Genomic DNA, 27,032 nt, shown 5'->3' on the forward strand with positions numbered 1-27,032 from the left:
TGAAAGCGATGCCTGACTGTGAGGGCAGATGGATCCCCTAGCAGGACAGTGGGCTGAGGACCTGGGGACAAAAGAATGAAGATATCGATGCCATTGCTCTCACCTACCAAGCAAATCAGAGCGTTTTCACATAAATTCCAAACATTTCGATCAGAGCAGCGTTGGCTAGATCCCAGCAGAGGTTCCCAGAGGGTACTGTGTGCATGGGATGAAGACCCTCAATGGACATGAAAACACAGTAGGAGGGGCGGAAATGGAGGCTGGCTGCACAAGTCCACCTTGCTGGGCTACCTCTTTGTTGCAGAGTATGAAGCAGGTGTTTTAACTTTTCCTTACTTTCTTTCTTTTTCTTTTTTTATTTTCCTTTTTTGGCTGGCATTGCGTCTTATAAGCCAGAGTCTAGCTTCTCCTGTCCATATTTTTTTCTACTGCACAGAAGGCTTCCCATTTTGCAAGTGTTTGCAGCACGGCTGGGCCCGGAGCTAAAACACAATGCGTATGGAGTGAAGTATACATTCAATTCACCAGGTTCTTTCCACCATATGGGCTGTGCAGGGTGCTTTTCATTTGCAATGCCACTGCCAAAGTTGCCAGGAGCCCAAAGTAAGTGGAGGAGAGATGGGATGCAGTCCTGGGCTACCACACCTGGGGACAAGAGGTTGATGGTCAGCAGCTGCCTGCTTTCTTTCTCCCTCCTCTTGACTTGGGTCTCTGTTCTCCACTCATACACAGTCCTGTTAGCGGCCTTCTTTCTCAACTTTGGCCCACTGTGCCAGCCATTGTTAAGGCAAACGTGGAATCCCAAGTTGAACTTCCAGGAAGAGAGCAGAGGAAGTAATTAGTGCTTACGCTAATGAGGCTAGCAAGGTTGTGGTTACAAACTCGTCAGTGATAGAGGGGCCATGACAGAAGGGGCAAGTCAGTTGGTGTGTCCTTTCTTCCTCCTACCATTTATTGTCTTTTGTTCCCCACAAGGCACAGGGCACCGAGCATTTTTATAGGAAAGTAATACTGGTCTGGTCTTTATAGGAGAATCTCTCCGTGGAACATCCTTCATGCTAAGTGTGGTTTCACAGCGAGAAAGAGAGTGAGGAAAGTCAGGTTATACTCGTGTGTTGGCACAGTCTTCTATTTTGTAGCCTAAGTAGCTCCATCCAGGAAGCTTCACTTGGATACTGACTGCTTAAAACCATAACCTCTTTGACTTTATTGGAAGGTTGATGTTCATTTGTCTTTGTATTCTTTTTCACCTTGCTTTAGCTCAGCCACTAGCGTAGGATGGAGGGCTCTCCACCCACAGGCCTGGCGACAGGGTGTGTCTACATGTGTTGAAGACCCATGTCAGTGTAGTAGAAGTACTGTCATAGCAGAGCCATTGTGAATGGGTCAGTGTCTCCCCGTGGTTCACTGACTTCAAGTTTCTCACAGGCTGTCCCTTCAGCATGCTAACGCCTACCTTTTGGCCATTGGCAAGGGATGTATGTGCTTGTATTGTATTGAATCCTAAAGGAGTCCCTGCTGATGACTCTATGCACGATCTAGAACACCTCCTGAACTATCTGTGTGCCGCCACAATACTGATAAGTGGGAAATTTCCTTGCTTGGTGAACCGCTACTTGGAATGACAAGGCTTTGGCGGTTGATCACTCAGTTTTATCTAATGGAAGGTCAGGATCATCCCAGAGGAAAGAGGAGGCCAATGGAGATACTGCCTGGTGTTTGGTTTAATCTTAAGAAAAGTCACTCCGCTGACACAAAGAACTCCAAATTAAACCAGACTGGACCAAATTAAAATGCCCGTGTTTAATAAATGCAGCTCTCTTGGGTGGACTGAGGCAGCATGGCAGGGAAAGGAGCCCACGGAAACGCCAGAGACCACATGTTCTTTTTTCTGGTCCTGATCCTCCCTGGGGAGGGGTCAGCACTTGGAAGGTTGGGAGTTGGAGTCCAGAACAACACAACTTCCAGGCCAGGGACTGGGGTGATGCTTCCAATCTTTCATCCCAGAGTCCTTGGATACAGGGGTGTTAGAGGGCTGGGGTCTCACTTTAAATCAAACACCTGGGTTCTGTGGAAATCTGGCAGACACAACTGTGGTAGTGGGTGCTCTGTGAGATACGAAGGAGAAATGCTCAGACTGAGTTAAAGGTGGTGAGAAGAGACGTGGCCATTGCTTTTCCTCTGTCAGTCAGGGTTAGCAGGTACTTGTTACCCACATCTGGTTGAATGAGCAGTTATAACCACAGGGAATGTTGAGGATGCTGTTGGATTGCCTAGGAAACAGAACTGGGCATTTATGGTACATGTTGACATCTTCATTCCAAAACAAGTATCAAATGGAAGAAAATGCCTTGAAATTACTGGAATTCACTACAGTGTAGGAGAGTCTCCTCAAAGCCTTGGACTGGTATCCCAGGCCATGGGAAAGCCATATCAGAGTCTCCCTGTATTGTGGATGATACAGCATCCCTTTGCAAGGGTGGTGACAGCCACCCTGGAGTTCAGTTCTCATTCATTTGGTAATTGGTTATTTTAACCCAAACTGTGACTGAGGACTGTGATTACACACCTGTCAGCCGTCTGGCGGAAAAGAGAATGTTCTGTGAGCGGAGGGACAGCTACATTTCTACTCTGGTCTCTGTGGAGTCTTCTCCATCAAAGATGTCATTTTTCATTTCTGCTGAAACATGACAGACATGATAGCTACGGCCTCGTCTGGATGGTTTATCGGAAGTACTACCCCAGATGCTAATCTAAACGAATATGGTTTCGTTTTGATTACATCTCTGCAGACATCAGATCCTAACACCCGGGAGGGCAGGGTGTACTATTAAGAACCAAATGAAAATAAGCCCTGAGTGGTACCTGCACAGCAGCTTCCTGTGGCAAGGGGAAGTGGTGGGGAGAGCCAGAAATCAAGACGTTTTTCACAGGAAGATATTTTACTTTAAGATGAAATCACTCCATGAAATGGAAGGAAGCTTCTCCGGTCGCTCAGATTAGCAGGAGAGTGTTTTCTCACTCATGGAGGAGACATTACCACCATGGGTCACACCGAGGGGTCGTAAAGAGCAAAGGATGTGCTGGAAATGTGAGCCCATTAAAAATAAATAAATAAGTAGATAACAAACCCAGGGGCTATCGAGACGGCTCAAAGGGTAGCAGAACTTGCTGCCAATTCTGACAGTCTGGGTTTGATCCTAGAAAGCCATGCTATTCTCTGACCTGTGGCATGTACCACTCTCTAATACACAAATAAAGGCATAACAATGATACTTTTTAAAACTCTAAACCCCAAAGACAGTGATTTTTGAATTGAATGAAGACTCAATAAATGTCATGGAGGTCAGTTCTTGTCTTCCTGATTTAACAAAAATCTGCTCATTTACACACATTTCTACAAAATGGTGGCAACGCCAAATTGTTTGGGCCTCCTCGTTTGTTTCCCCCATTCCTGAGTGGTGCTGATGGGACTAGTCAGCTTAGAAGAGGCATGTGGAACCATAGTATATGTGCACATACGGTGTATGTCTGCTGAGCACAGAAACGATAAGGACACACTCTGGTACTTGGTTAGGGACGATGCTTATACAGGGTGATGTTAATACATAGTAAATAGAGAATAAAGAGAAAGGATGTGAACGGTGATCACAAAGATGACTTTCAAAATCTTGCTGAGTTCTTCAGCAGAATGTGAAGGATGTAGAATTTGACTGAGAGCAAGCAATACCCAAGAATCCTGGGCTGATCATCTGAGAACTGTTTGTGGGGTAGGGATGTTGTTTGTTGATGGAGACAATATATGAGCAACACCTAAGAAGAGATGAAAGGAAAGGGAGGGCCACTGAGATGGCTCAGGGGGTACAGGTGCTCACTGCCAAGCTCGTTCCCAGAACCCACATGGTGGGAAGAGAACTGACCCCATGAGGTGTCCTCTGACTTCGTAACACAGATGTGGCACCTGCGCATCCATATGCACATAGAAGCCCCCCCCAACACACACAGAGTAACTAATTGTTTTCATAAAACAAAATTAGCAGAAGGGGGGTAGGGAAGAAACAGAGACAGAAGGATGCCTGAGTAGAAGCAAAGTCGACAATCAGATGGCGAAAGGGCTCGAAGCCGTCTCTCCACGTCAACTGCAGCCACACTGTGTGACGACAGCTAGAGCCCTGATTGGCGCATGTGTGTACACATTTCCAGACCTCCATGGCTCTTCGCCTGCGGCTCCTGATGGGCATCTGCCTGTGGTTGCTAATCATACTCTTTTGGCTGCACACAACTTAAATGTTAATCAAAATTTCAGTGTAAGAAAAGACAGCGAGTCCCCATCACTACCCGCCAGTAGTAGGAGAGAAAAAGACGGATTTGTGACCTTTAAGTCACTGTCATCCATTGTGTACTGACTCTGCCGCACGGTTTAGGTCCCCGCCTCTACCCTCCCAGCGTGGACATCATAGGCTTCATGGCTACGCCATGCTAACGTTCCAATCAAGTTACCTCTCTTGATTCTGCGTTGAAGATTTTACCGGGAGGATGGACTTGTGTAGACTCATAGCTTGCGGAGGCTCAGTCCATCAGGAGAAGGCATGGAGACGAGACAGCTCAAAGGTGCTAGACTACGCACATCAGAGCAGGGAATGTAAGCGCTGGGCTTGCTTTCCCCCTTTCCCCTTTTTATTCAGCCTAGGACCCCAGCCCTTGTGGTGGTCACACCCACATTCAGGGTGGGTCTCCCTATCTCAGTTAATTCTAAATACCCTCACACACATACCTAGTGCTTGCCTCTGAGGAATTTGTTTCCAACTTGATTGTAACTCTGCTTATGAGAATGCCTTTTATCCTTGGCCTTTGGGAGGCTGCCTTAATATGCCTTTAAAAAACTATGACAATCTAAAAGTCCCAAATTTAAAGGAGATAGAAGTGCTCTTTAGATTGCGTATGGATAAGCCTCGGCAAGGGATCTGTTGCTTTTTGTTACTGTTGACCTTAAAAAGTTACAATGTGTTAAATGTGTGAGCAGAACGCAGTTCATTTTAGGTGCTTACTGATCCAATGACCTGCTGGCCTCACAGCTGATGCTTGATAACAGTGAACAACAGGAATGAATGGGTAGAAGCTAGGGTGGGGGAACACTGTGTAAGCACCCTCCCCAGTGCTGTCTGGTTTCTGTGTGGTCACATCTAGTTCTATATAAATATAGAACTATTATAGTGAGCATTATAGTTTACAGGGCCATCCCAAACATTCCTATGATTCAAAGACAAGGTCTCTCATCACTTAGAGCATGGGACTTAATCATACAGGAACACGTGGTTACACGTAAATCCTACTTGCTTCTGTTAGGAAGAGAAGACTCATGAGAAGTGATTTAATCAAGCAGTGACCCTTAGTCCCCTTTTTACTATTTTTCCAAATCAAACCATTTTTTTTTTCTGTTTTACAATTAGCCAAGAATCACTGGAAGGGGTTTACAACTCTGGAGTCTGGTATCTTTGCAAACATGCCTTCCTCTCTCTAGAGAGAGCAGATGTGCACTCTTCCCTTTAATCCTATAATCATCCATTTGAGGGTTGTGCCAATGAAACAGAAAGAGATTGCAAGGCAGGCCCCGCCCCCGCCGTCAGCTGTCTGTCAACTTCAGGTTGTCTCCTGTACCAGTTCCATGAAGGATTTCTTTCACCTGGCACTACACCGATAGTCCCTGCCCTCTCTCTCCTTCCTTCTGTGTCCCAATCATCAAGTGCAGAGCACCCGGAGAAGCCCCTCCCTCTGACCCGAGAAGCCACTCCCTCCGTCCTGGAGGCAGAAGTTTGGGTATGCTGAGCCTGTTTTTGTGACCCTTGCTCCTTTAGCCTTACATATTGGCCTCAGACTCCCAATACATGGCACTCCCCTGCTACTCTTCTGAGCTGTGCTGGACATCAGAGCTTCATTGCGAACAGGAAAAACCAGAGGCAAGATTTCCCTCTCCCACCAGGCCCCATGGTGACATGGGTAGTGATCTATGTCTCTGCCTATTTCTAGTAATGCCTGCAGCTTCTGTTGCTCATTGTCCCCAGGCATCTTCTGCTAACTGTACCTGTCTGGAGTTGGCAGCCTGTGCCAACTCACCCAACACAGTGCACAACCCAGTTTTGCCTTCTGAATCACTTGAGCCTTGGCAAAGTCACTTCTGTTTCCTGACAGGCAGCTTGGAGGTGGCAGGGGTATAGACCATGTGAAGTTTGGGATGCTCTCGTGAGCTCCAGTCTGTAAGGGGCTCAGCATGGTGCCCAACACAGAACAAGAGTCAAATATTATTATTATTGCCAAAGCAACTACTGTATTGAGTTTTCATCCTTTGTGTCTGGTCTCGGAGATGAACATGGTGGCTTCCCAGGGGACTCTAGTCTTGAGAGCCTCTTTCTGGTGTGTAGCCCCTGAAGGGATTGTGGGTAGCTGAGATAGCTGGGTCCTGAGACCTGCAATCTCTTTGAGTGAATAGAGCAAGCAGAAAGGGGCTGGCTGCTTGCAGAGTGGAAGCGTACTTCGTTATTCTCAATTTATGCCAGGAAGGGCTATGGAAACCCAGGCAGTGTTTTACCTTTATATACCTCCTTGAAATAAAATTAATAATAATAATAAAGAAGCAAGAAATACTGAAATTGTCCTCCAAAAACGGACCATGGTGTGCTGATCAGCTGTGGGCTTCGATGGGGCCATCTGTGAGCTCCAGTCAAGTTCGCCTAATGATTCTCTCCTCCTTAAACATGCCACAATTCCAACTTTTATTGCCTCCATTCATCATCCGCAGAGTGGCTGGGATTTAAGACTAAGACTCCAGAGAGTGTCGTTTGAACAGAGGTCGTTATTTATGACGCCCCGCTGCCGCCATCTTTACAGTCAGCTCCTCTGAGAGGTTGATTGGCCCCGAGTATGGGAACGATAATTTGGGCAGTTTTTCTTCCTTAAACCCAGCGACACCTCCGTTAACAGGTCAAGTGGCACATGACTCGTAATTGAAGCTGTCAGTAAGACCAGCACGTTTGGAATGGCATCCGGGCCTTGCTCTCTGAAAGACCCAGGGGGCGAAGCCAATGGATGTGTCTCCTCATCTTTCTCATTTTCCTGCATCCATGGGCATAAATCACAGTATACTTACGTGGTAGTCGGAACATCTATGTGCACAATGCACAGCAAAAGCAGAGATGCGCTCTGGCCCTGGCCTTTGTTCTTTGTGGTCAGGCTATTGTAAGTTTGCACAAGCAGTATGTAATACTCTGCTTCCTCCTAAAGAAATCGTACTTTTAAGAGAAATTGTATTGGGGTGTAATTAATAGAATGTCCCAGGCTAGAGCAGCGATCAGAGTGACACAGGATGGGCCACAGCGAGGCCCAGAATACCAAAATCAAGGCCATATCTACAGGGGAATGGTGCACTCTGGCCGGGTCAAGTACACAGAACAAAGGTTCCAATGTGGGCCAAAGGCAGGGTACAGAGAGCTGAGGTGGTGGGGAAATGGCGTCCAGATTGGGGTTGGTAGGACAGCGGGTGCTAGAGAAGAGTGTGAGGGCCGACCACAGCCTTCGGGCTTCTGTAAGCCTACTCTGTGGGTTGGTAGTTGTGACATGGAGAAGGGTATGGACTGAGGTTCCACTTAGGAGAACCTAAAGATGTAGCCAACTTTATCATATCTAGGCCCCGATGGTGGACTTAACCATTGTTGGTGAGAGTACTGAGACATTATCACTAGAGATAGCTGTGGCGTCACACTTTGGGCAAGTATTTCTCTGAGTCCATAGCTGACCACTTCTGACCTCAGAACTAGAAATGAATTCGAGGAGACCATTCATTTCTTTTCATGACTAGCCCTTGACTGCCCTCACCAGGTATGGCCGCTGAGTTGTTTCTTCCGAAGTAGAGAGAAATGAGCACCGAGGCTCGCCCAAATCCTCTCACGTGTTTTCCAGGGTCCACTGCCCCTTTGCCAGGTACTATACATGCAGGGCGTGGTAGGTACTGTGAGGGCTGTGTCCCAGAGCTAGTGGATTTCTCCAGAACCACAGCCCAAGCCTCTTGCATGGCCCTCCCAGCAACTGAACTAATTAGCCCTTCACCTGTGCCGCTTGCATTACCACATCTGTCTTCTGGGGGTGGAGGGTGGATTGAGCAGAGGCTGGCTCTTCGCCTTTGGCTGTCTAAATCACAGGTGTAGCACACTGGGTGCCAATTTGTAGTAGTAAGAGGCTGTTAGTTAGTTCCCGGCCCCTTAGCCCTGAAATAATCACACAGAAACTACATTATTTAAATCACTGCTTGGCCCATTCGCTCTAACTTCTTATTGGCTAACTCTTACATATTAGTTTAACCCATCTCCATTAATCTGTGTATCTCTGCGTGGCAGTGGCTTACCAGGTAAAGTTCTATCTGACTCTGGCAGGGCTACATGGCTTCTCTCTGACTCGGCCCTTCTTTTTCCCAGCAATCAGTTTAGTTTTCCCCACCCAACTCTGTTCCCCTACAGCTGTGCTGTAGGCCCAAAGCAGCTCCTTTATTAACCAATGCTAATCACAGCATACAGAGGGAAATCCCACATCACACAGGCATACCTCCATGAATGATCACAAGAAACGGAGCTTATTTCTCAGCAAGTGTTTTCCCAGTGCCTCTGCTCTAGCCAGGAGTAACCAGTGTCTTGGTAAACTGATTCATATTAACCAAAATCACAGTTCCAATTGTGTTTGTATACCACAAGTGCCAGAGATGAGCAAGACACTGTGGCACGGTGCCCTTTGTGGTCTGCTCGGCATGACTCGCGGGGTTAAAAATCAGTAATAGCCTAATGCTGGCAATGCTTTAGAGACTCACAACAGAAATTCCGGAAGAGTCCAAAGAGTTGAGCTAGTTCCACAGATGGATCTCTTCTGGTATTGAGAGACCTCCGTGCCAGCATTAGTGATGAAACCTGCTAGAAAAAGGCATGAAGAAGTTGCTTTAAAGACTATGTTTTAAAGTTCCTTCTCTCTTAGGCTGAGCAGAGGCCTGTTGACACATGACCTTGCCTCTCTTTCCCCAGATTGTTTGCAGATGCCCACCCTACTTCTGTTATATCGACCCCCACCCCCACCCTTCTGAACTTCCTTGGCTCGTTCAATCCTGGGAAGTCAAAACAGAAAGATTATGAGACACACACACACACACACGCACACTTTAATGGCACTGGTGGTCACAGTTTATGACACAGGGACTTCTTTAGCTGACAGCACAGGAGAAGTAAACAGTCCGGGTTTATGGAGTTAGATTCGTGAGCCAGACAGCCTGGGTGTGAATTCTGGTTCTACTACTTGTTAACTGTGTGACTCACAAATTACATCACCTCTCTCGCCTCAGTGTCCTTATAAATAAAGTAGAAATAGTTGGAGCTGTCGCTAGGGTTTTCTTTTGGTTGTAAATACCTGTGTTAAATATAGGTACTATAGAGAGAACCCTGGTAATGAGCCTAGCATGTGCCGAAGACAGTAGAACCGTGGCTGTTATTAGCGGTCTCTGACGACATCCAGAGCAGTATCTTAACCTGGTTAGTAGTGCACTTCCTAATCTCATTTGGGGCCAGGCTGTTTCTGGGGGAAACATCTTGTAGCTAATGACACCCCTCCATAACATCTGGATCCTTCTGGTGCCTTGGGATGGGGTCTTGGAGTCTCCTCGCAGCCCTTACCCATTTCCTATTTCCTCTGACTTCTCAGGTCTACCGTGAGGGCTGCACACACAGATATGAGCCCAGCCCCCTTCTGCCCAGTGATTTGAGAGGACAGGAATAAAAGGACTGACTTAAGTGTCTCGAGAAGGCCAATTATTTAAGCATTTTCTGGGTGCCAACCGGTAGCAAAGCGGAACCATTTCTGTTTGCCTGCCTTTTGTGTTCCCCACCCAGGTCCCTGGGTAATAGATGCAAATGAATAGCGGAAAAGCCAAAAGGCAGGCAGTGGGCGGAGGAGGGGAGGGGGGAGGGGAGCAATCAGGGAGCTGGGATAATCCAGTGTGGATGGAGGTCCTGGAATAATCAGAAGCTGCCAGGGTGTGATGGTGGCCCAGCTGGAACCGAGACTAGCCGAAAGGAAGTGTGTGCCAGGGCTCACCTGTGGGCATTTCGCAATAGCAGTGCCTACCAAACAAAGACATTTATGTGGTCTGACAGGCAACGGTAAAGGCAGATGCAGAAGGCTCACCTGTCCAATAAAGGAAAAATGGATTTAAAAATAAAAAGTAAAGACAGGGGTTTCCCGAACCACTTAGCAGCAACTCCTATGATCCCGCAGCATACCATCGTAAAGTGTTGGGATGAGCGTGACGTATCTTAGTTTGAGTGGCAGCTGCGTTTCAGGCTGCTGTGGACTCTGCTGCTGTAACTGTTGTGCAACCCTTTAGGGCCCCCAAGAAGGGCGGCCATTAATCAGGCACAGGCTAGCCGGGTGCTTTCGTGGCTCGGAGCAGTTCTGCCCTGACGTCTTTAAGATGCTCGTGGAAACCATAAACATGATTCAATTCCCATTATCTTCATGTTGCATATTTGTTACCATTATTCTTTGAAGACTCCAAATTGGATATTAAAAATTTATGATATATATAAAGGTTTGCACAAAGTTAAAAAAAATCACTGCAGCAAATAAGAGCTTCTCATCCATCAGAGGTGTGCGAGCTGCCAGAGGAGCACGGAGAGCCATGGGGGGAGACAGTCTGCTGCCAACAGAGGAGCGTGGAGAGTTAGGAGGAGATGCGCTGGGGAACAGCTTCTCCTTCCGTCGACACGCTACATGGGAGTTTAAATACATTTTGTTAAAAGAACAAAGTAAAACAGCTTCCATCTCAGGACTCCCTACAGACTGTCTTCACCAGCAGATGACGGGGGAGGTTCAGCTGAGAAGGTTCCTGGGTCTGGATACTGATGTTCGGGGATACTGTCCAGTGCAGAGAGCTCTCTGTCAAAGCTACAGGCAGACACACAACTCAGGATGCATAGATCTCTATGTGTACGCAAGTTCAGAGCAGGGAGAACAAAAATATTTCTGAACATTGGCTTAAAGCACAAGCAGGAGCTAATGAATCCATTTGAACTGTATTTACAGGTGTCTTAGTCAGGGTGACCACTGCAGCGATAAAACGTCATAACCAAAGCAACGCCGGAGGAAAGGGTCCATTTGGCTCACACTTGCGCATCTCTGTTCATTGTAGGAGTCAGGGCAGGAACTCAGACAGGGCAGAGACCGTGGAGGAGTGCTGCTTACTTGGCTTGTTCTTCATCGCTTGCCTGGACTGCTTTCTTACAGAACTTTAGACCATGATCCAGGGTTGGCACCACCTGCAATGGGCTGAGTCCTCCCTCATAGCTAATGAAGAAAATGCCCTACAGGGTTCCCTACAACCCGATCTTATGGAAGCATTTTCTCAACTGAGGCTCCCTCCTCTCTGATGACTTTGCTTTGTATCAAGTTGACATAAAACTAGCCAGCACACAGGGCAAATGTTATAAAAGCATGGCCGGGGGTTCATATATAAGATGTGGTCTCTGCCCTCAAAGGATTAGAAAGGATTTGTTTATGAGTCATAAGGAAAATGGGCATAAAGGAGGCATCCGAGACTGGCCTGGGACACTAGGAAAAGGTGAGATATGGGACCCAAGGAAGTGGGAACCTAGCTGGCTAGTCTAACCTAGGAATGGGTTTATGGGTGAGAATTTATCAGAAAAGAGCAGAGGTTCAGTCTGGGGGCTGGGAGAGAGAGAGAGAGAGACAGAGAGAGGTGGGCAGAAGGGTTGCTGGCCACCATCTAATCAGGTACAAGCCTGCTGTGGGGCTGAGAACCCGTTAAGTAGAAGGTGTTGGGGAGAAGCACACGGAGCAGGTCGTGGAGTCAAATATGAGACACATGGACCTCAGGCAAGGAGAGAGCTCTGGGGGATGGGGACTGGAGTGCAAGGCAGAATGTCTGGCACCGCGGTGGAAAGGTGGGAATCCATTCATTCACTCTGTCCCTCGTGAGCAGAGCCCTGTAATACGCCAGGTGCTAGACCATGCCCTGGAGAGTTGCAGCTGAACGGAACACCGTTTGTACACACAGGGGCCCCACTGAATCATGTGCTCCCGGGGCTCAGGCTAGGACTTGGAAGAAGACCTCACAGGTGGCTTCCATAAAGCAATGCAGTTGAGGAGGCTCAATGATGTGAAAGAATTTTCCAGAAGTGGAAAGGAGAGATGGATTCTATTTTTATCCATGAAAATGAGGGTAAAGAACAAGAAACAGTCGAGGGGACCTGGGAATTTAGTATGAAGGTACTGACCCACTGAGATGAGAGCAGCTGGGTTTATAACTCAGGGGAGGGCAGGGAACCACTCTAGAGACCTCCCTATGCTATCCCAGCCCAGGGCAGAAATGCTAGGCAGAGCTCTGGGGGATATGACTCATAGGACAGAAGCACCAGCCGATCTTTTGATCATAAATGCATTCCTCATCCTATGGAAGGAAGGCAGTCTGTGCTAGCTGCCAATGCCTCTGAGCTCCCTTGATACATAAGCACGTGGTATCAGAAAAGGAAACAAAATTTCCCAAGATGGAGTTCTCATTCGCTTACTATGAGTCTGAGAAAGAAGTCTTATTGCTTCTGGTTCAAAACATTAGTTATAAAATAGAAAGTTAATGTTCCCCTTCTGTCTCTATAACGCCTCATCTCTAACCCTGTTCCCACAACGTTGCATGTACTATTTTTGATGTTCCCAAGTCTGGTACCAGCACCACACGCGTGGGATGACACAGCCGCATCTGCTGTAGCACTGGAGGAATCCGGAACCTCCACCGCATACTCTGCCCCCAGTTCTGACTCCAGGCAAAACCTTTCCTTGTTTCCAAAAGAAGTGACAATATAGTGACACTGAGGTCTAAGCTCCATTTCCCAAGGGAGGTATAATTGCAAAGTTCACTGTCTTTCTACATGACAGTGACATTAGCCTCTCCTTCAAGACAGAAACATCCCTCTCGTCTGAGAGAGGCAAATGGAGCTGTTTCTAGAATGTCCAGAGACAGCAAATGCGGACTTTGCTTCAGTATGAACATTGCACCAAGACTTTTTTTCCGAAGAAAGAAGGAAGTTCTTTGAAGAATTAGAATTTGTTACAGAGGAAATTCAAAATGAAACAGGTAGCGATTCATAGAGAAGTTTGGAGTAGAGAGTCATGTCATTAGCTACAGTTTCCTCACCTAGGGTTTAGTTCAGCACTGGGCGCAACATGGAAACAGATGTGCGAGGCCAAGCATGCTGGTACACACCTGTAATCCCAGCGCTTGGAAGGCTGGGGCAAGAGGATCTTGAGTTTGAAGCCAGCGTGTGCTACATAGCAAAACCTGATTTCAGAAAACAAACACAGGGCTGGGAGATGGCTCATCAGTTAAGAGGACACTCTGCTTTTGCAGACGACATAGTTTTATTTCCAGCATCTGGGGGTGGGAGTGGAGCTCACATCTGCTTCTAACTCCAGGTGTGTGTGTGGGGGGGGTGGAGCTCACAGCTGCTTCTAACTCCAGGTGTGTGTGTGTGACTGTATGTGAGGGGGTGGGGTGGAGCTCACAGCTGCTTCTAACTCCAGGTGTGTGTGTGTGACTGTATGTGAGGGGGTGGGGTGGAGCTCACAGCTGCTTCTAACTCCAGGTGTGTGTGTGTGTGTGTGTGATTGTGTGCATGAGGGGGTGGGGGTGGAACTCATAGCTATTTCTAACTATAGGTGTTTGGTGTGTATGTGTGTGTGAGGGCATTCACAACTGCTTCTAACACCAGCTTCAGGGACGTCTGGGGCCTCTAGACTCTGCAGACACCTGCCCTCACCATGAGAATGTGCCTTGAGTGTTCACGTGTACAGACACATTAAAAACCCAAACAAATCTTTTTAAAGCACAAGCCTATGTAGAAATCTTAACAGTTTTAGTGAAGATTTTTTTTACTTTGGTTTCTATTATAGCAAAATGAGAAGCTTTCTTAGAGCATCACATCAGAAATTTACCTTTGGCCCGGCAGTCACATTTATTATTACACATTTGCAGTGAAATACAACTAACTCACTTACGTTTCCCCATAGTAGCACAAGTGTCTGGCACATTAGCCCGAATTCAACTGTTTGGAGGAAGACACATGGAGTGAGTTAGCCCATCATCCAGAATCTCGATGACATTCCTTCATTTCAGAACTCTCACTCCAGACCAAAGTCAGACGTTCACACTGTCCTCTGGGCCAGTGGAGGCACCAGTAGGGTGGTCTACCCCGGCAGTTGGTTAGATGTCCATTGTTTGTCTAGAACGTACGAACAATAATAAAAATGGCTGCAAGCCTGTCTGCTCTGTGCTATTACCAAGACCTGCTGCTTTGGGATAATTTCATGTCCACATCCTCTTCTGCAGGGGCAGTTGGCTCCCTCTGTCTGCACCCCCACCATTAACTCATTATCTGGTACCCCAAATTGAGCAGATAGAGAATAAGGCACAGGAAGCAATATATGAGATTCTAATGAGTCTTAAAATGAATCTATGCTTAAGATTATAGAGCTGCATGGAGTCTACCTGACGTTGCCCACGAGATGCCAGGGGACAGTGAGAGGGAGCATTTTTGGACAATGTTTACCAGACAGTGGTGAAGACAGTGATGGGAGACCCAACCCTGCCGTGCCCTCCTCAAAATTTCACCCTTGTTGGGGAGATGGAGGTGAAGTTAAGAGACTTGGTTGGAGAGGTGAAAGAAGGCATTCACCAGGAAGTTAAATAAAAGCTCTCCGATTTTAAAAACCAAGAGGCAAACATAGACAAACATGAAATTTTGCTGAAATGGCAGCTAGTCCCCTGACCTCTCAACCCTCACCCTTTAGGGTAAGACCTATCTCAGGGGCCACATCTACCAAGCATTGCATAGTGGCTCAGTGTCCTTTCGATGCCTAGAGATGCCCTCCTTAGCCCAGAAGTTCTTGGCTCTATTTTTACATTGCTGACATCTGAGAGCTTCTTATTATTTGGTTTTGTTTTTATGAATTCACACACACACACACACACACACACACACACACACACACAAACTACACTCTGAACCCTACACTGGACCAATTAAATTAGATTTGTGGAAAGTAGAAGATAAGAAATAGGAACCAATATGTTAGCAAACAAACAGGAAGCGACCCAGTCAAGAACTGGTTCTAATATAACACCAGTGTAGAGGGTTACTGACTAGTTGAATGTACTTAATTCCACTTAGGAATAATTTAAAATTTCATTTTAAGACTTCCTAATGCAAGGGGGTCACTGGGGAGAGGCGTATGTCAGTGCATGCGTGCTAACGGATGTAATCAGCTCTAGATTTCTTGGACTTGGCATGATCTCCATCCTATGCCATAGGTGGAGACCCAGAAAATGGTGAAACAGTGGGATCGTTTCTTTTCTTTTTCATATCACTTATTTATTTGCATGTGTGCACACACATGTGCCGGTGCCTTGCCATAGTACATGTGAGGTCAGAGGACAACCTGGGAGTCAGTTCTCTCCTTCCGCCATGTGGGTGCCGGGGATGGAATCAGGTCTCCAGGCTTAGCCATAAGGGCCTTGTCCACTGATCCATCTCCTGGCCCTGGAGGATAGGATTTCTTGGACTCTGGAGTCAGCCTGAGTGTCTGAGAGAGCTATGGGGGTGAACACAATGGATCAACGGAAAGACAAGTTTCTGGCTTCTCTTTATTTCCTAGTGTCCCCAGTTTTCTCTATTCTCTTCTGTTGCTACTTAACAAAACCCCCTGATGATAAGGCTTGATATGAAACTATAAAGCACATTCAAATCTTAGATAACAAGGATACTTTTGTCCCCTAAACACATAAAAAGTATTGTGAGCACCTTGCATGTAAGTGGAATGAATGTATTTTTGCCACTTATGTTGAAAATATCCCTAGGCATCTGGTGTGTATGAATGTGTATACATAGTACATGCATAATAAACATATTCCACCTTATGAATATTTATACACAAGATACATATATATTGAATATAGACATACATATGTAAATAGTAGCCCTTGTAAACGATATGCAAATTGTGCTTCTGAGCATATGTATCACAGTGCATCAGGAATATAATAAATCCACCACCAAGCAAGACATATTTTGAGGTGGTATTTTCTTGAGCTGTTTATGATAGGGTCTAGTTACTATCCAGGTAGGTGTTATTTTTCATCCGTGAGAAGTAAGTCACTGGACATGGCAGCGTTACTTCAAACAATTGTGGTTCCTTTCCTTCAGAGGTCTGTTCTCCACACAGTAGCTTATAATTTCGCTAGAAAGAAGCTAATATTGCTGCCACCCATTGGCGTCTCAACCCCTTCCAGCTGCCCTTGGTCTGTGTACTCACCGCTGCCCCATCTGCTGGGGTTTAAACCGGACCCCCTTTGAGTTCCATCAGCCTGCACTGTGATGTCCCTGCAGAGGCGTTCCGATAGAGTGGGGAGGAGCGTCATTGGTCTCAGCAGACTGTGTAGCCACAGGACACAATGCTCACTTCTTTCTCCATCACATACGGTCTATCCTAGGACACATCTTAATTTAGCTCTGGTTTTCTGGGGGATAACGGCATAATGAAAGACATCAGATTGCAGCGAGGGTCATCAAAGCTATCTCAAAACTGAAACCCAAACAGAGCAATCTCTTTCCACACAGACTTGCTATAAGCCAACCAACCAACCATTCCTGGCCCTGTCATTCCATTTCTCAGCTCCTTCTAGAACCCTCACGAAGAGTAGCAGACGCGTTTATTAAATACAAGCTATACAATTCTTAAAAGTGCCGAATATGGATTCCTTTTTAAGTGACAGTCTACAGAACAGCTGGGAGCTCCAAGTGAGACCTGTCAGGTCCGATTTTGCCCTGTCAGAGCAATCCTATGCAGGCCTTGTCATTGCTGCGTCACTGATTCTGCTCGCCCCCCACCCACCCCCACTCCCCATATATCACAACAGGTAGTTCTCAGCTGTTCCCTTGGTGCCAGACATACATTTTATCTAAAGAGACAGCAGACAGAACTACCTGCTGCTTCCTGCGCGGCTCTCCCTGTGTTTCTCTCCTTTCTCCTACCTCACTGGGGCCTTTAAAACTCAGCTGGCAAGGAGCCAGGAGCTCATCATTTTAATGCAGTGCAAAATGGAATATGCATAATTATATGCAAGCCATATGTGAGGGAGGCAAGCTCAGCTGTGGATTTTAGGGGGCCAGGAGAGAGAGAGAGAGAGAGAGAGAGAGAGAGAGAGAGAGAGAGAGAGCGAGCACAGTTAAGGCTAAGAGGAGATGCGAGCTGCATAGCGCAAGTGTCAGCCAATGAATGGATTAATGAGTGTGTTTCGGACACGCCCCTTTCACCCACCTCTCCCTCATGCCAGCTCGAAATCAGAAACCAATGGCGATTAGGAAGAGAGAATGCGGACCACAATTGGTGTTACTGATGAATAATAATGTGAATGCCTCTATTGAAATGGCAACTTTTTTTTTAATTGACAGCGTAGATCAAAATAACCAGGAACTTTTAACACAGCTTCTGAATTAGATCTATTTTTTTTACTGCATTTGATTGAAGAATCATTGTTCTTATGAGACCATCAATCCTTTAGGATCTTTATTTAAAAATCGAGGGGAACCAATTTATTTCTAATAGTATTACAGTTCAAACTATAACTATGCAAATTGCTTTTCTTTATGGCCTTGCTATTAGAGTTTCTTAAAAGTGCATTATCTAGAGATTGCTTAAGCATGCCAAAAAGTTTAAACACGTGTGTATGTCGTATAATCCTGATTGTGCAGCGAGCCGTGCCGCTGTGTCACTGACAGACACGCAAGGAGTGGAGATCTCCAACAAAGCTCGCTGATTTGGGTTTGCTGTGTATCATTAGAACTGTTACACCACGACGGATTTGCATGTTCAAACTAAACGATATATAAAGAAAAACAAAACTCAAATTTTGATATCTAAAAGGCATACTGCGTATTTAAACAAACTTCTTAATGATGTTGTTATTTCTGGATTCCCGTTTGTTTAATGATCTGAGCTGTTATGCTTTTAGCTTTTTTTTTTCTTCCATTATTTGTAAGTCCCTAAATAGGCCATTATATTTCCCTTCAGGCTAGAGATGAAGATGGACGTGCTGAAACTTTCCCCCAGCAGCACTATGCTAAGGAAACTCCAAGGCTTGCCTTCAAGAATAACTGCGAACTACTTGTAAGAATAACATACTTACAACAAGTCTAGAATGTTACTTTAGCACAGTGAAACAGTTTTTGCGAGGGTTTGTTCATGATTACATAATTTATGAAATATTATATTTTTCTGTGTAGAGTTCTAAGTGCTAATTCTGATATCACTGCATATTAATTATAAGATCTCAAGTTGTTGCAAATCTTTTATATCTGATTGTAGAGCTTGGATGGCCCTGTCTTTATTAGCTTGGTTTGCATTGTAGATTATAAGCAGTCAGTTGGAGAATGGCTAGTAAAGTTAAAAATATAACTTGGATACATGGAGCTTGGAGAAAACCCCACCCCACCCCTCCCTCCCTCCTACGCCCTAAATGTGCGCTATTGTAGCAGACAGCGGTTGCTGGGTTTGCTTCTGATAGGAAAGATAGTCCATTTGACACACAGCACTCCCTGAAGGATTCAAGTCTTCCTCCACTCTCTTGCCAAACTCCACAGTCTCTCCCCTGCAGAAGGAGTCAATAGTCACCGGGTGGGGGATGTTTACTGTCGAGAGAGAGGGGACATCAGCTGTGATGAAACTCGGTTCCAACGCAAGGTTAATTTGCTGTTCATTTTAGCATTTACAGTGAGACAAGATGAAAAGCAAGCAGGAATGCCTATTATATTTCTATTAAATGAATCTGTTGGGACCTAACATTCTTGATTAGCTTTTGCAAACGAGTGCTCGGCAATGCATTTTGTGTTTACCTAAAGTAAACAGAGAATGAATTGTCATTTATTAGAGCATCAGACCCTGCTTTGGAAAATGGAGCTTCATGAAGGCTCTAGCATGTTGCCCCTAAATGTTCTTTTCTTTTCAATCGCATTAAAGCCAAAAACATTTGCTCCAACTAAATGGAAACAGGGAAAGAAGATGAAGATGCTCGGCTGTTACATTTTGAGGTAGTTTAATTCCTATTTGGATTTTTGGCCAAATAGAGTAGAGCTTTGCCAGGGCTCTGCGTTAGGAATTCCCACGTGTGACAGCCTTTGGATTTGGCTCTGACACCAACTGTTCATTAGAAACCAAGTGGCCAGAGAGCAGGAGAAGACTGAAACATACAGGCCATCCCCACTGCAGTGGCAGCGGCTGTATGTTGACAGCGAGGACCTCCTCCATGCAGCACAGCAGGCAGTCGCAATAGCACCAGCCTGTGTGTGCAGTGCCCTGGACCAACCAACCTGCAGGCAGACTCGCTGCTTCTAAATGCAACATGAACATTTAACTCACCTGATATTTTATTTGAGGGCTCTTAAACGCTCAGGTCTGCTATAGCATTACCTATTCTGCAGGAAGCCCTTTCCACTTGGTTCTTTAATGCTGTCTTGGTAACTAGTTACCCCATGCCTGGGGGGAGGAGGGAGGGCTTTTATGATGTTTTGGTATCAGAATGCTTTCAGGGGTGACTTACTTCTTTTTGACAAAGACTGTGAAGACCTATATACCACACTTAATTCCCCCTATATTGGAAAGGTAAATGTACTTAAGTATATACTGGAGGATTTTTTTTTATATATAATGTGAACATCGTCTCCAGATACCTTTAGAGAAAATAGATGCTTTGTGATTGCCTGGTTTACAGCAGTACTGTGTTGGCAGGAGTTTGAGAGGTTTGGGACAATCTTCACTGCAGTGTGGTTGCCATTAGAAAGGCTTTGTTTTGTTCAGTAGACTTCCCTGAGATTAAAAAAGAATAAGAAAGAAAAAAAACAAATAAGCTTATTTCTCTAAGGAGAAATTTAAAAATACGCACACACATATATATAAATTGCCAGCTGCAAGAAAAGTAATGTGTTTGGCTATTGTGAACTGAGAAGTTAACGTTTCTTTGCAAAAGAACTGCTCATTCTTCGGAGAGAAATGGGAGTTCCTTGGAGGTTTCTTACTACAGTTTGGAGCAGATTTGTAAGGAATCTGGCAGTTAGGATTGCAAATTCTACTCCAAAGTGCCTTTTTAGCTTAAGGGTGGTTCTGGCATCTTCTTCCATGGCTAGCTGCAGCCCCAGCAGCAGCCGGCTTGGAGAGTAAGCAAAGTGCCTAGGGCACAGAAGTCTTTGGAGTTCCCAGGTGACCAGAAGCTCACAGCTGGAAGGCTTATCCTCTGGGCCACAGGAACTGACAGAAAAGGGCCAAGACCAGGAAGACAGGACATTGGCTCTGTGTTATTGATGGCAGGATGTCTCTGTACCCCTCCTCTAGCCCACACTTCTTGGAAGAGGCAGGAATATTGAATAACTTACAAAAAAGCAAAGTAAAATCAATGCCTGGAATACACAAGTGTGTGTAATCAGAAGGCACCAACAAAGACAGCACTGGCTGTAGTAAAGGCTGCCGTGCAAATGGAGCGTTCCTGTAAGGTATTGATTTTTCCATTTAGATCCCAAGTGGTGATGTGTGCCTTCACGCTAATGTACTGTTCACACGACTAGATATTTAGCTTGGTGGCCAAGATTCTTTCTTTGGTGGTAACATAGTGGTTTTCTCATGGCTTTTAGGTTAATTTAGAAAATGTAAGGCTATAAAGACCAATAATTAGATAAATAAGTCCTTTGTGATGAGCCACAGTTCAGTGTGGCCACCTAGCTCTTCATAGCCAGGTGTGTGTGTGTGTGTGTGTGGTGTGTGTAAGAAATGGCTTTGCTACATAGTCAATATGACCAAAGAAGACAAGTTTCAGTAAAAGAAAGTGTAGGTGATTTGTGTCATCTCAATGCTAACAGCAACATAGCATTCAAGAACCAAGAAAGGAGAATGGTTAGAGCTGGCCAAGGCGGCCAGCACTTGTACCAAATTCCAACTCCATTGTCAGTCCCTTTATGGTCATTAAGTTTCTCCCCGGAGAAATAAGCTGGGGGCTGCAAGGTTTCTCACCTCCCTAATGAAATGCTCATTCAGACACTGGACTGTAGGAGCTATGGTAGAAAATCCTTAAGGGATTTTGACTTCATATTTTCTCATTAGCCAGTTTTTCTGTTCACAAGAACAGACTGGGCATAAAATTGTGCCCAGGAAGGGAAGACCTACAACGAAAGGAAGTTGTTGAAAGGTTTCGAGAAAAAGAAAATTAAGGATGACATCCCAATTTGTGTGTGCATGTGTGTGTGTGTGTGTGTGTGTGTGTGTGTGCCCATCTTTGCATATGTGTATATCTTTCTTGGTGTGTGTATCCATCTTGGTGTGTGTGTGTGTGTGTGTGTGTGTGTGTGTGTGTGTGTGTGTATGTGTCCATCTTGGGGTGTGTGTGTGTCCATCTTGGGGGGGGGGTGTTTGTATCTATCTTGGAGTGTGTGTGTAACCATCTTGGGGTGTGTGTGTGTGTCCATCTTGGGGTGTGTGTGTGTATCTATCTTGGGGTGTATGTGTGTATCTATCTTGGGGTGTATGTGTAGGTGTGTGTATCCATCTTGGTATGTGTGTTTGTGTGTGCCTGTTTAGGCCAGGCTGTTGGCCAGTGAGTCTCCGGGATTCCCTGTCTCTCCAAAGCTGGAATTACAGGCAACTGTAGGAAGCCCTGAGAAGGACACAAGAGAAGAAAGTTCAAGGGAAAATAAGCTCGTCCAATCTGACTTCAGCTTCTGGAATCATCACCCAGAGCGTGAATCTCTATGGCTACCTCCGGCTGGAAGGGTGAGGACTGTGAAGAAGGAGAGGGAGGGAACCCACAGCTGGGAGGCAAAATAAAAATAGCATGGGAAGGAGTTCTTTCTGGTCACTTAGAATGCCAGTGAAGGGAAGTGAAAACGATTTTAGTGTTGTGGCCTCGCGAGCAGACATGATGTGGAGGAGAGTGCTTAGTTGATTGCTCCACCTCGGTTCCTTCTGGAGGCAGGCAGGTGGATATTGTCATCCTCCAGCTTCAGAAATGCCCGTGTCAGTGCAGCCTTCAGCTCACAAGTGTCTTTCATGCATTCATACATGGTCCACTGTTCCATGCAGAGAGAGACATGGATAAGACAAAGATACTGTCCCTGCCTAGTGAGTGCACACAGTTCAACAGAACCAGGCATACCCAGCATGGTAGCCAGTAAGTGTATGGGTTCTCCGATAAGAGAGTCAAGTTTGCCCCACAGATCCAAAGGCATAAGATACATATGTTGTCACAGTGGACGCAGGGTTTTATCTCTTGGGCCTCTCTGAGTTTACCATCTTCATCTGTAAAGTCTCGGGGGATAGTGTAAAGACGACGCAATGGTGTATTTAAGGTACCTGTTGTCAGTACAGGTTAGCTATGCAATTGTGATCCCTGGTCATTGTGGTGGTTGCCATTGCATGGTAAGCCATGCCCTGGGAAAGTACTAGGAAGGTTCCGGTGTGTGAAAGACGGTGAAATTCTTGTCTCATGCAGCCAGTGCACTGAATGGAATATGCTTTTGCTCTGGGCCCTTCTATAGGTGGAGGTCGATTATAGGAATTGGTGTGGAAGGGAGGGGGTATAGCGAGCAGCAGGAAGGCAGGGTGGTAGGGAAGTAGCAGAGAACCTGAAGACTGAGGAGAAGGCAGGTGGGCAGGTCTGTGAGGAGTCTTCATCCCTGACCCATTCTGTGAATTCCTAGTGTTTCTGCAGATTAAAAATTACTACGGACAGTTTCTCCTATTCAGAAGTATATGAACTATCATGTGCCCCACGCACTCTTCCCAAGTTCAAACAGTCATCAGCTAGAGGCTATTCTTGCTCACTTGTCCCTTTTCTCTTGATATCCCATTATTATTATTATTATTTATTTGAAATAGAATTACATTGCTTCCCTCCTCTCACTCCTCCCTCTAGACCTTCCCAAGTATCCCCTCCAACCTCTCCCATGGTTCCCCTCAAGTTGAGTCTCCTTTTCATTGATTATTATTGTTATAAACACACAGCATAGAACATACACACATACACACACGCGCGTGCACGCACAAAACCTGCTGTGTCTATGTTTGTTGTTTGTGTGTGTATGGTTTCAGGGCTGACTACTGTCACTCTGCATTGGACAACAATAAGGCGCCCACCCCTGAGAGGCTAGCTCTCCTCCTCCTAGCAGTCACTGGTTTCCTGTGAAAACCTTCCCCTTCTACATTAAAACATCCATTCCATAACCCCTCTTCCAATCTTGTTGGTGCAGCCACTTCTAGGAGCGCCTGTTTCACGGTGAACTTCTTGGTATTCTGGCTCTTTTGACCTTTCTACCTCCTCTTCCTCAATGATCTCCAAGCCCTAGATTCAGGAGCTGGAATGTCGATGATTACGTTGGGGCTGGGCTCTTCACAGTCCCTTGTGTCCAGAGCTTCTTTGATGAGGAGTTGGTGGCTGCACTGACCTGTGGGTATAAGGATAAGACAGAGAATGTAGGAAGGAATTCTGCTGATCTACCAAGTGGAGGCAGTAGACTCTTTTCTAAGGCCCACGACCTCACTAGCCCAGAGAAACTGGTTTAGGATGATAATGCTAGGCATGGCTTCCCTCCTGTTGAGAGGCTCACGTCCAACTAGACAGCTGTTGGTTACTGCCGACACATGAGTGTCACTTATTACAGCTCTACAGGAGTCTTGCCATGCTGGTCTCTGTCGCGGTTTATAGGTGACCAGCTGGGTAGGACTGTTAGTCGCTTCCCTCCCTTCACAGCTCATATAGTATCTTCTAGAACCGTGACTGCCAGACCACAGCAAAGGGACTTTCAGGTCAGATCTAGCGCAGTTCATCCAAGTCCTATGTGCTAAGTGCGCCATGTCTTTGGCAATTGGGACTCGCTTAGAGGCAGCTTAGAGCTGCACTGATAGTTCCTGTGGTTTGAGAGTCGCCTGGCCTACCCTGACCAACTGCTCAGAAGGAAGCTTCTTGTGCCTGGTACAGCGGTTTTGTTAGTCTATGGTTCTTATAGAAAGCATTGTCAGGCTAAGTGGCTTAACTTTCTTCATGGTGTGTGTGTGTGTGTGTGTATGTGTGTGTGTGTGTACATGTGTGTGTGTGTGTGTACGTGTGTGTGTGTACATGTGTGTGTGTTTGTGTGTGTACGTGTGTGTGTACATGTGTGTGTGTGTGTGTTTGTGTGTGTGTACATGTGTGTGTGTGTACACTTGTATGCACTGTGTATAATTTTAAGTAGATATAAACTAATACGATTCTCCAAAGCTTTATCAAACAACATTGGTATTTGGCCCTTGTCCCTCCTCCTTCTATATTGACTCCCCTCCCTCCTCCTTGGTTGAAGCCCTCCTTCCATTTTCCACTTTGTATTGCCTGCATCCTGTTAGCTGCCCCCTCCAACTCTGCCTGTGGTCTCTGGTTTCTGTGGTTACTCCGTGTTGTATATTCACATCTGAGGATTTGGAGCAGGGATCGGCAGATGAGAGGGAACATTGGATGTTTGTTTGTCTTCCTGGGCCCGTGTTACCTCATTCATTATAATCTCTGCTAGGCCCATCTATTTACCTGCAGATGTCATAATTTCATTTTTCTCTACAGCCGAATTGTATTCCATTGGGTACATGTATTGCCTTTTCATTATCCATTTATCTGTCAAAGGACATTTAGGTTGTTTCCATTTTCTAGCTCTCGTGACTAGGGCAGCAATGAACATGACTGAGCAAAAGCCTGTGCGGTAGGAAGCTGAGTCCTTGCGCATGTGCAAAGCAGTGTATAGCTGGGTCATATGGCAGGCTTATTTTTATTTTTAATTTTATTTTCTGTGCATTCTCCGTACTGGTTTCCAGATGACGGCCCCGATTTGCATTCCCATGAACAAGGACTGAGTTTTTCTTTCTCCACAACCTGGCCAGGATTGTTGTCAATTGTTCTGTTGATCTTATCCATTCTGACTGGGCTGAGACGAAGTCTCAAAATTGTCTTAATGTGTGTTTCCCTAATTGCTAAGGCTGATGGGCAGGCACTTCCTGGGGTGTTTCTTAACCATGTTTATTTCTCCTATACAGAATCCTGTTTTGATCCCTAGCCCATTCTTAACCAGCTGCTCCCCTGGAGGGTTACAAAGCGTGTGTTCTCTCTTTTTTGGTGGAGAGGTTTTGTTTGTCTGTTTTTGGTAAAGGTTTTGGTTTATACCTTCCCCAGTTGGGAATGCTGCATTGATGCCAATTAAGAGGGGAATTGGAGCTTTGGAGTTAGTCACATAAGACAAACGGCCCTCACTTGTGCTCTGGGTTCCCTCCTGCCCAGTATAACCTTATACATCTCAGTCTATCTGACCACGTTTTCAAAGCCCCAAAGATGAAGTGACATACCTCAGTTCCGGGAATGGCTTGCATCTTTGCTCTCCTGCCTCTGCTTCTACATGCATCTGTTTTAAAATAAGACCGACTTTCTCTGAACCCAGTGCACCAACACCTGCCAGCCCCATTGTAGCAAAGAGGGAGAGCTGGACGGTTATCAAGTGTTGGGTTTGCCTTGCCACGGCTAGAACCACTGTATCACGGACACACGATAGGAGCCTTCATAGTATGACAGCCATTGCCGCCTTTTGTTTGGAACGTAATCACCTTTCAGAATAGTTCCAAGTGACCAAAGTCCTTCCCCCCATGCCGCTGTTCTAACCAAAGCTGTGTGTGACCCCACTCAGTTCACACGGACAGATCGTTGCTTTGACGTGGCAGCTGAGCTACACAAGCTCTAAAAATGGGTTCACGTGACACATCTGAACTTCCACGGAAGCAAATCAAACACTGTAGGCCATAACCGCGCATAACATACTGTGTGTCAGTTTCCCACAAGAGTGACAGCGAGAGCCCCAAAGGGTAGAATGGCCCAGGACATGGCAGGGACTGACTGATTGCTGTCTGGAGAGAACTGGCCTATCTCACCGTCTTTCTACCCATCTTCCCGATCCTTCTACTCTTGAACTACTCCTGTGTTCCCATAGGATTCTGAGCTGGCTTTCAGACAAATATATGACCTTTTGGAAATGAAAGCAATGGTCTTGAACTAAGCAAGATATGGTTCTGACAAGGGTGGACCGTTTATGCTCTTTGGCGAGGCCATCTCTTGAGTCTACACGTACTGAAGGGGTGGCGGCTGTATTTCCTGTTTCATCATAACGTTCCTCTGCCACCACCTGAGTGGTGGCCCTACTTTGTTCTCTGACTTTGTCATAAAGGCTCTGGACTCCACTTTCTGCCATGGTCTTGTGGTCCAGAATCTTTCTTGTTTCCTTATTGTATAAAGACCCTCCAGACCGCACTGGGCCTTCTCCTCTCTCCTCCCACCTGTACAAACCACATCCTAAGTCTGCTTTCAGTTCTTTTTATTTGGAGAGGAGGCAATCTAGGGACAGGCTAGAGTTGCCAGCTCCTGCCTTCATCTTGAGGCTTTGTGGGATGTAGAAGCCTTGATTTGATCTGAGGCCCTGGTTGTCTCTTGCAAGGTTTGGAGAAAACTTTGTCTTTCTAGTTTTAGGGCAGCTGAATGAGAAGGTCTAAAGTAGAGTGGTTAGTTTTTCACGTTGGCTTCTCACATGGCACATGCAGATGTTCTTGGAGCCAGAGAGACAGAAGTAAGGCCATGTGTTCTCTAAGGGAGACGCTGTGGTTTGGCAGGTGAGCGCAGGAGTCTGTGCCTTCTCTGCCAGCCCCACGACACCTGCAAAGTTCCCATCCCAGATCCCTGAGGGTAAAGAAAACACCCCATGCTTCATAGGGAGACCTGAAAACCAAAAAAGATCGTGTATAGGAAGTACTTAGTGTGCCTGCACATAGTAGGAGTCTTGTGTCCCATAAAACAGAACTGGAAGGATGCCAAGGTCTAAAGAAAGCCTTGGGGCAAATTC

General features: G+C 46.0%; 1 protein-coding gene across 2 annotated transcripts in view; it reads left to right on the forward strand.

Annotated features, from left to right (window-relative positions):
• Sobp (sine oculis binding protein homolog) overlaps positions 1–27,032 on the forward strand; it is a 169,194-nt gene that overhangs the window by 85,788 nt on the left and 56,374 nt on the right. Inside the window, exon 5 of one of the 2 annotated variants that reach the window (XM_075944573.1) lies at positions 18,166–18,261. The exons of the other annotated variant lie outside the window; for it this stretch is intronic. Coding sequence (XP_075800688.1) covers positions 18,166–18,261 — 96 coding nt within the window. The remainder of the gene's footprint in view (positions 1–18,165; positions 18,262–27,032) is intronic. 2 annotated transcript variants of the gene reach the window in all.

The sequence above is a fragment of the Microtus pennsylvanicus genome, chromosome 1 (genome assembly GCF_037038515.1).
Source record: "Microtus pennsylvanicus isolate mMicPen1 chromosome 1, mMicPen1.hap1, whole genome shotgun sequence".
Classification (NCBI taxonomy): domain Eukaryota; kingdom Metazoa; phylum Chordata; class Mammalia; order Rodentia; family Cricetidae; genus Microtus; species Microtus pennsylvanicus.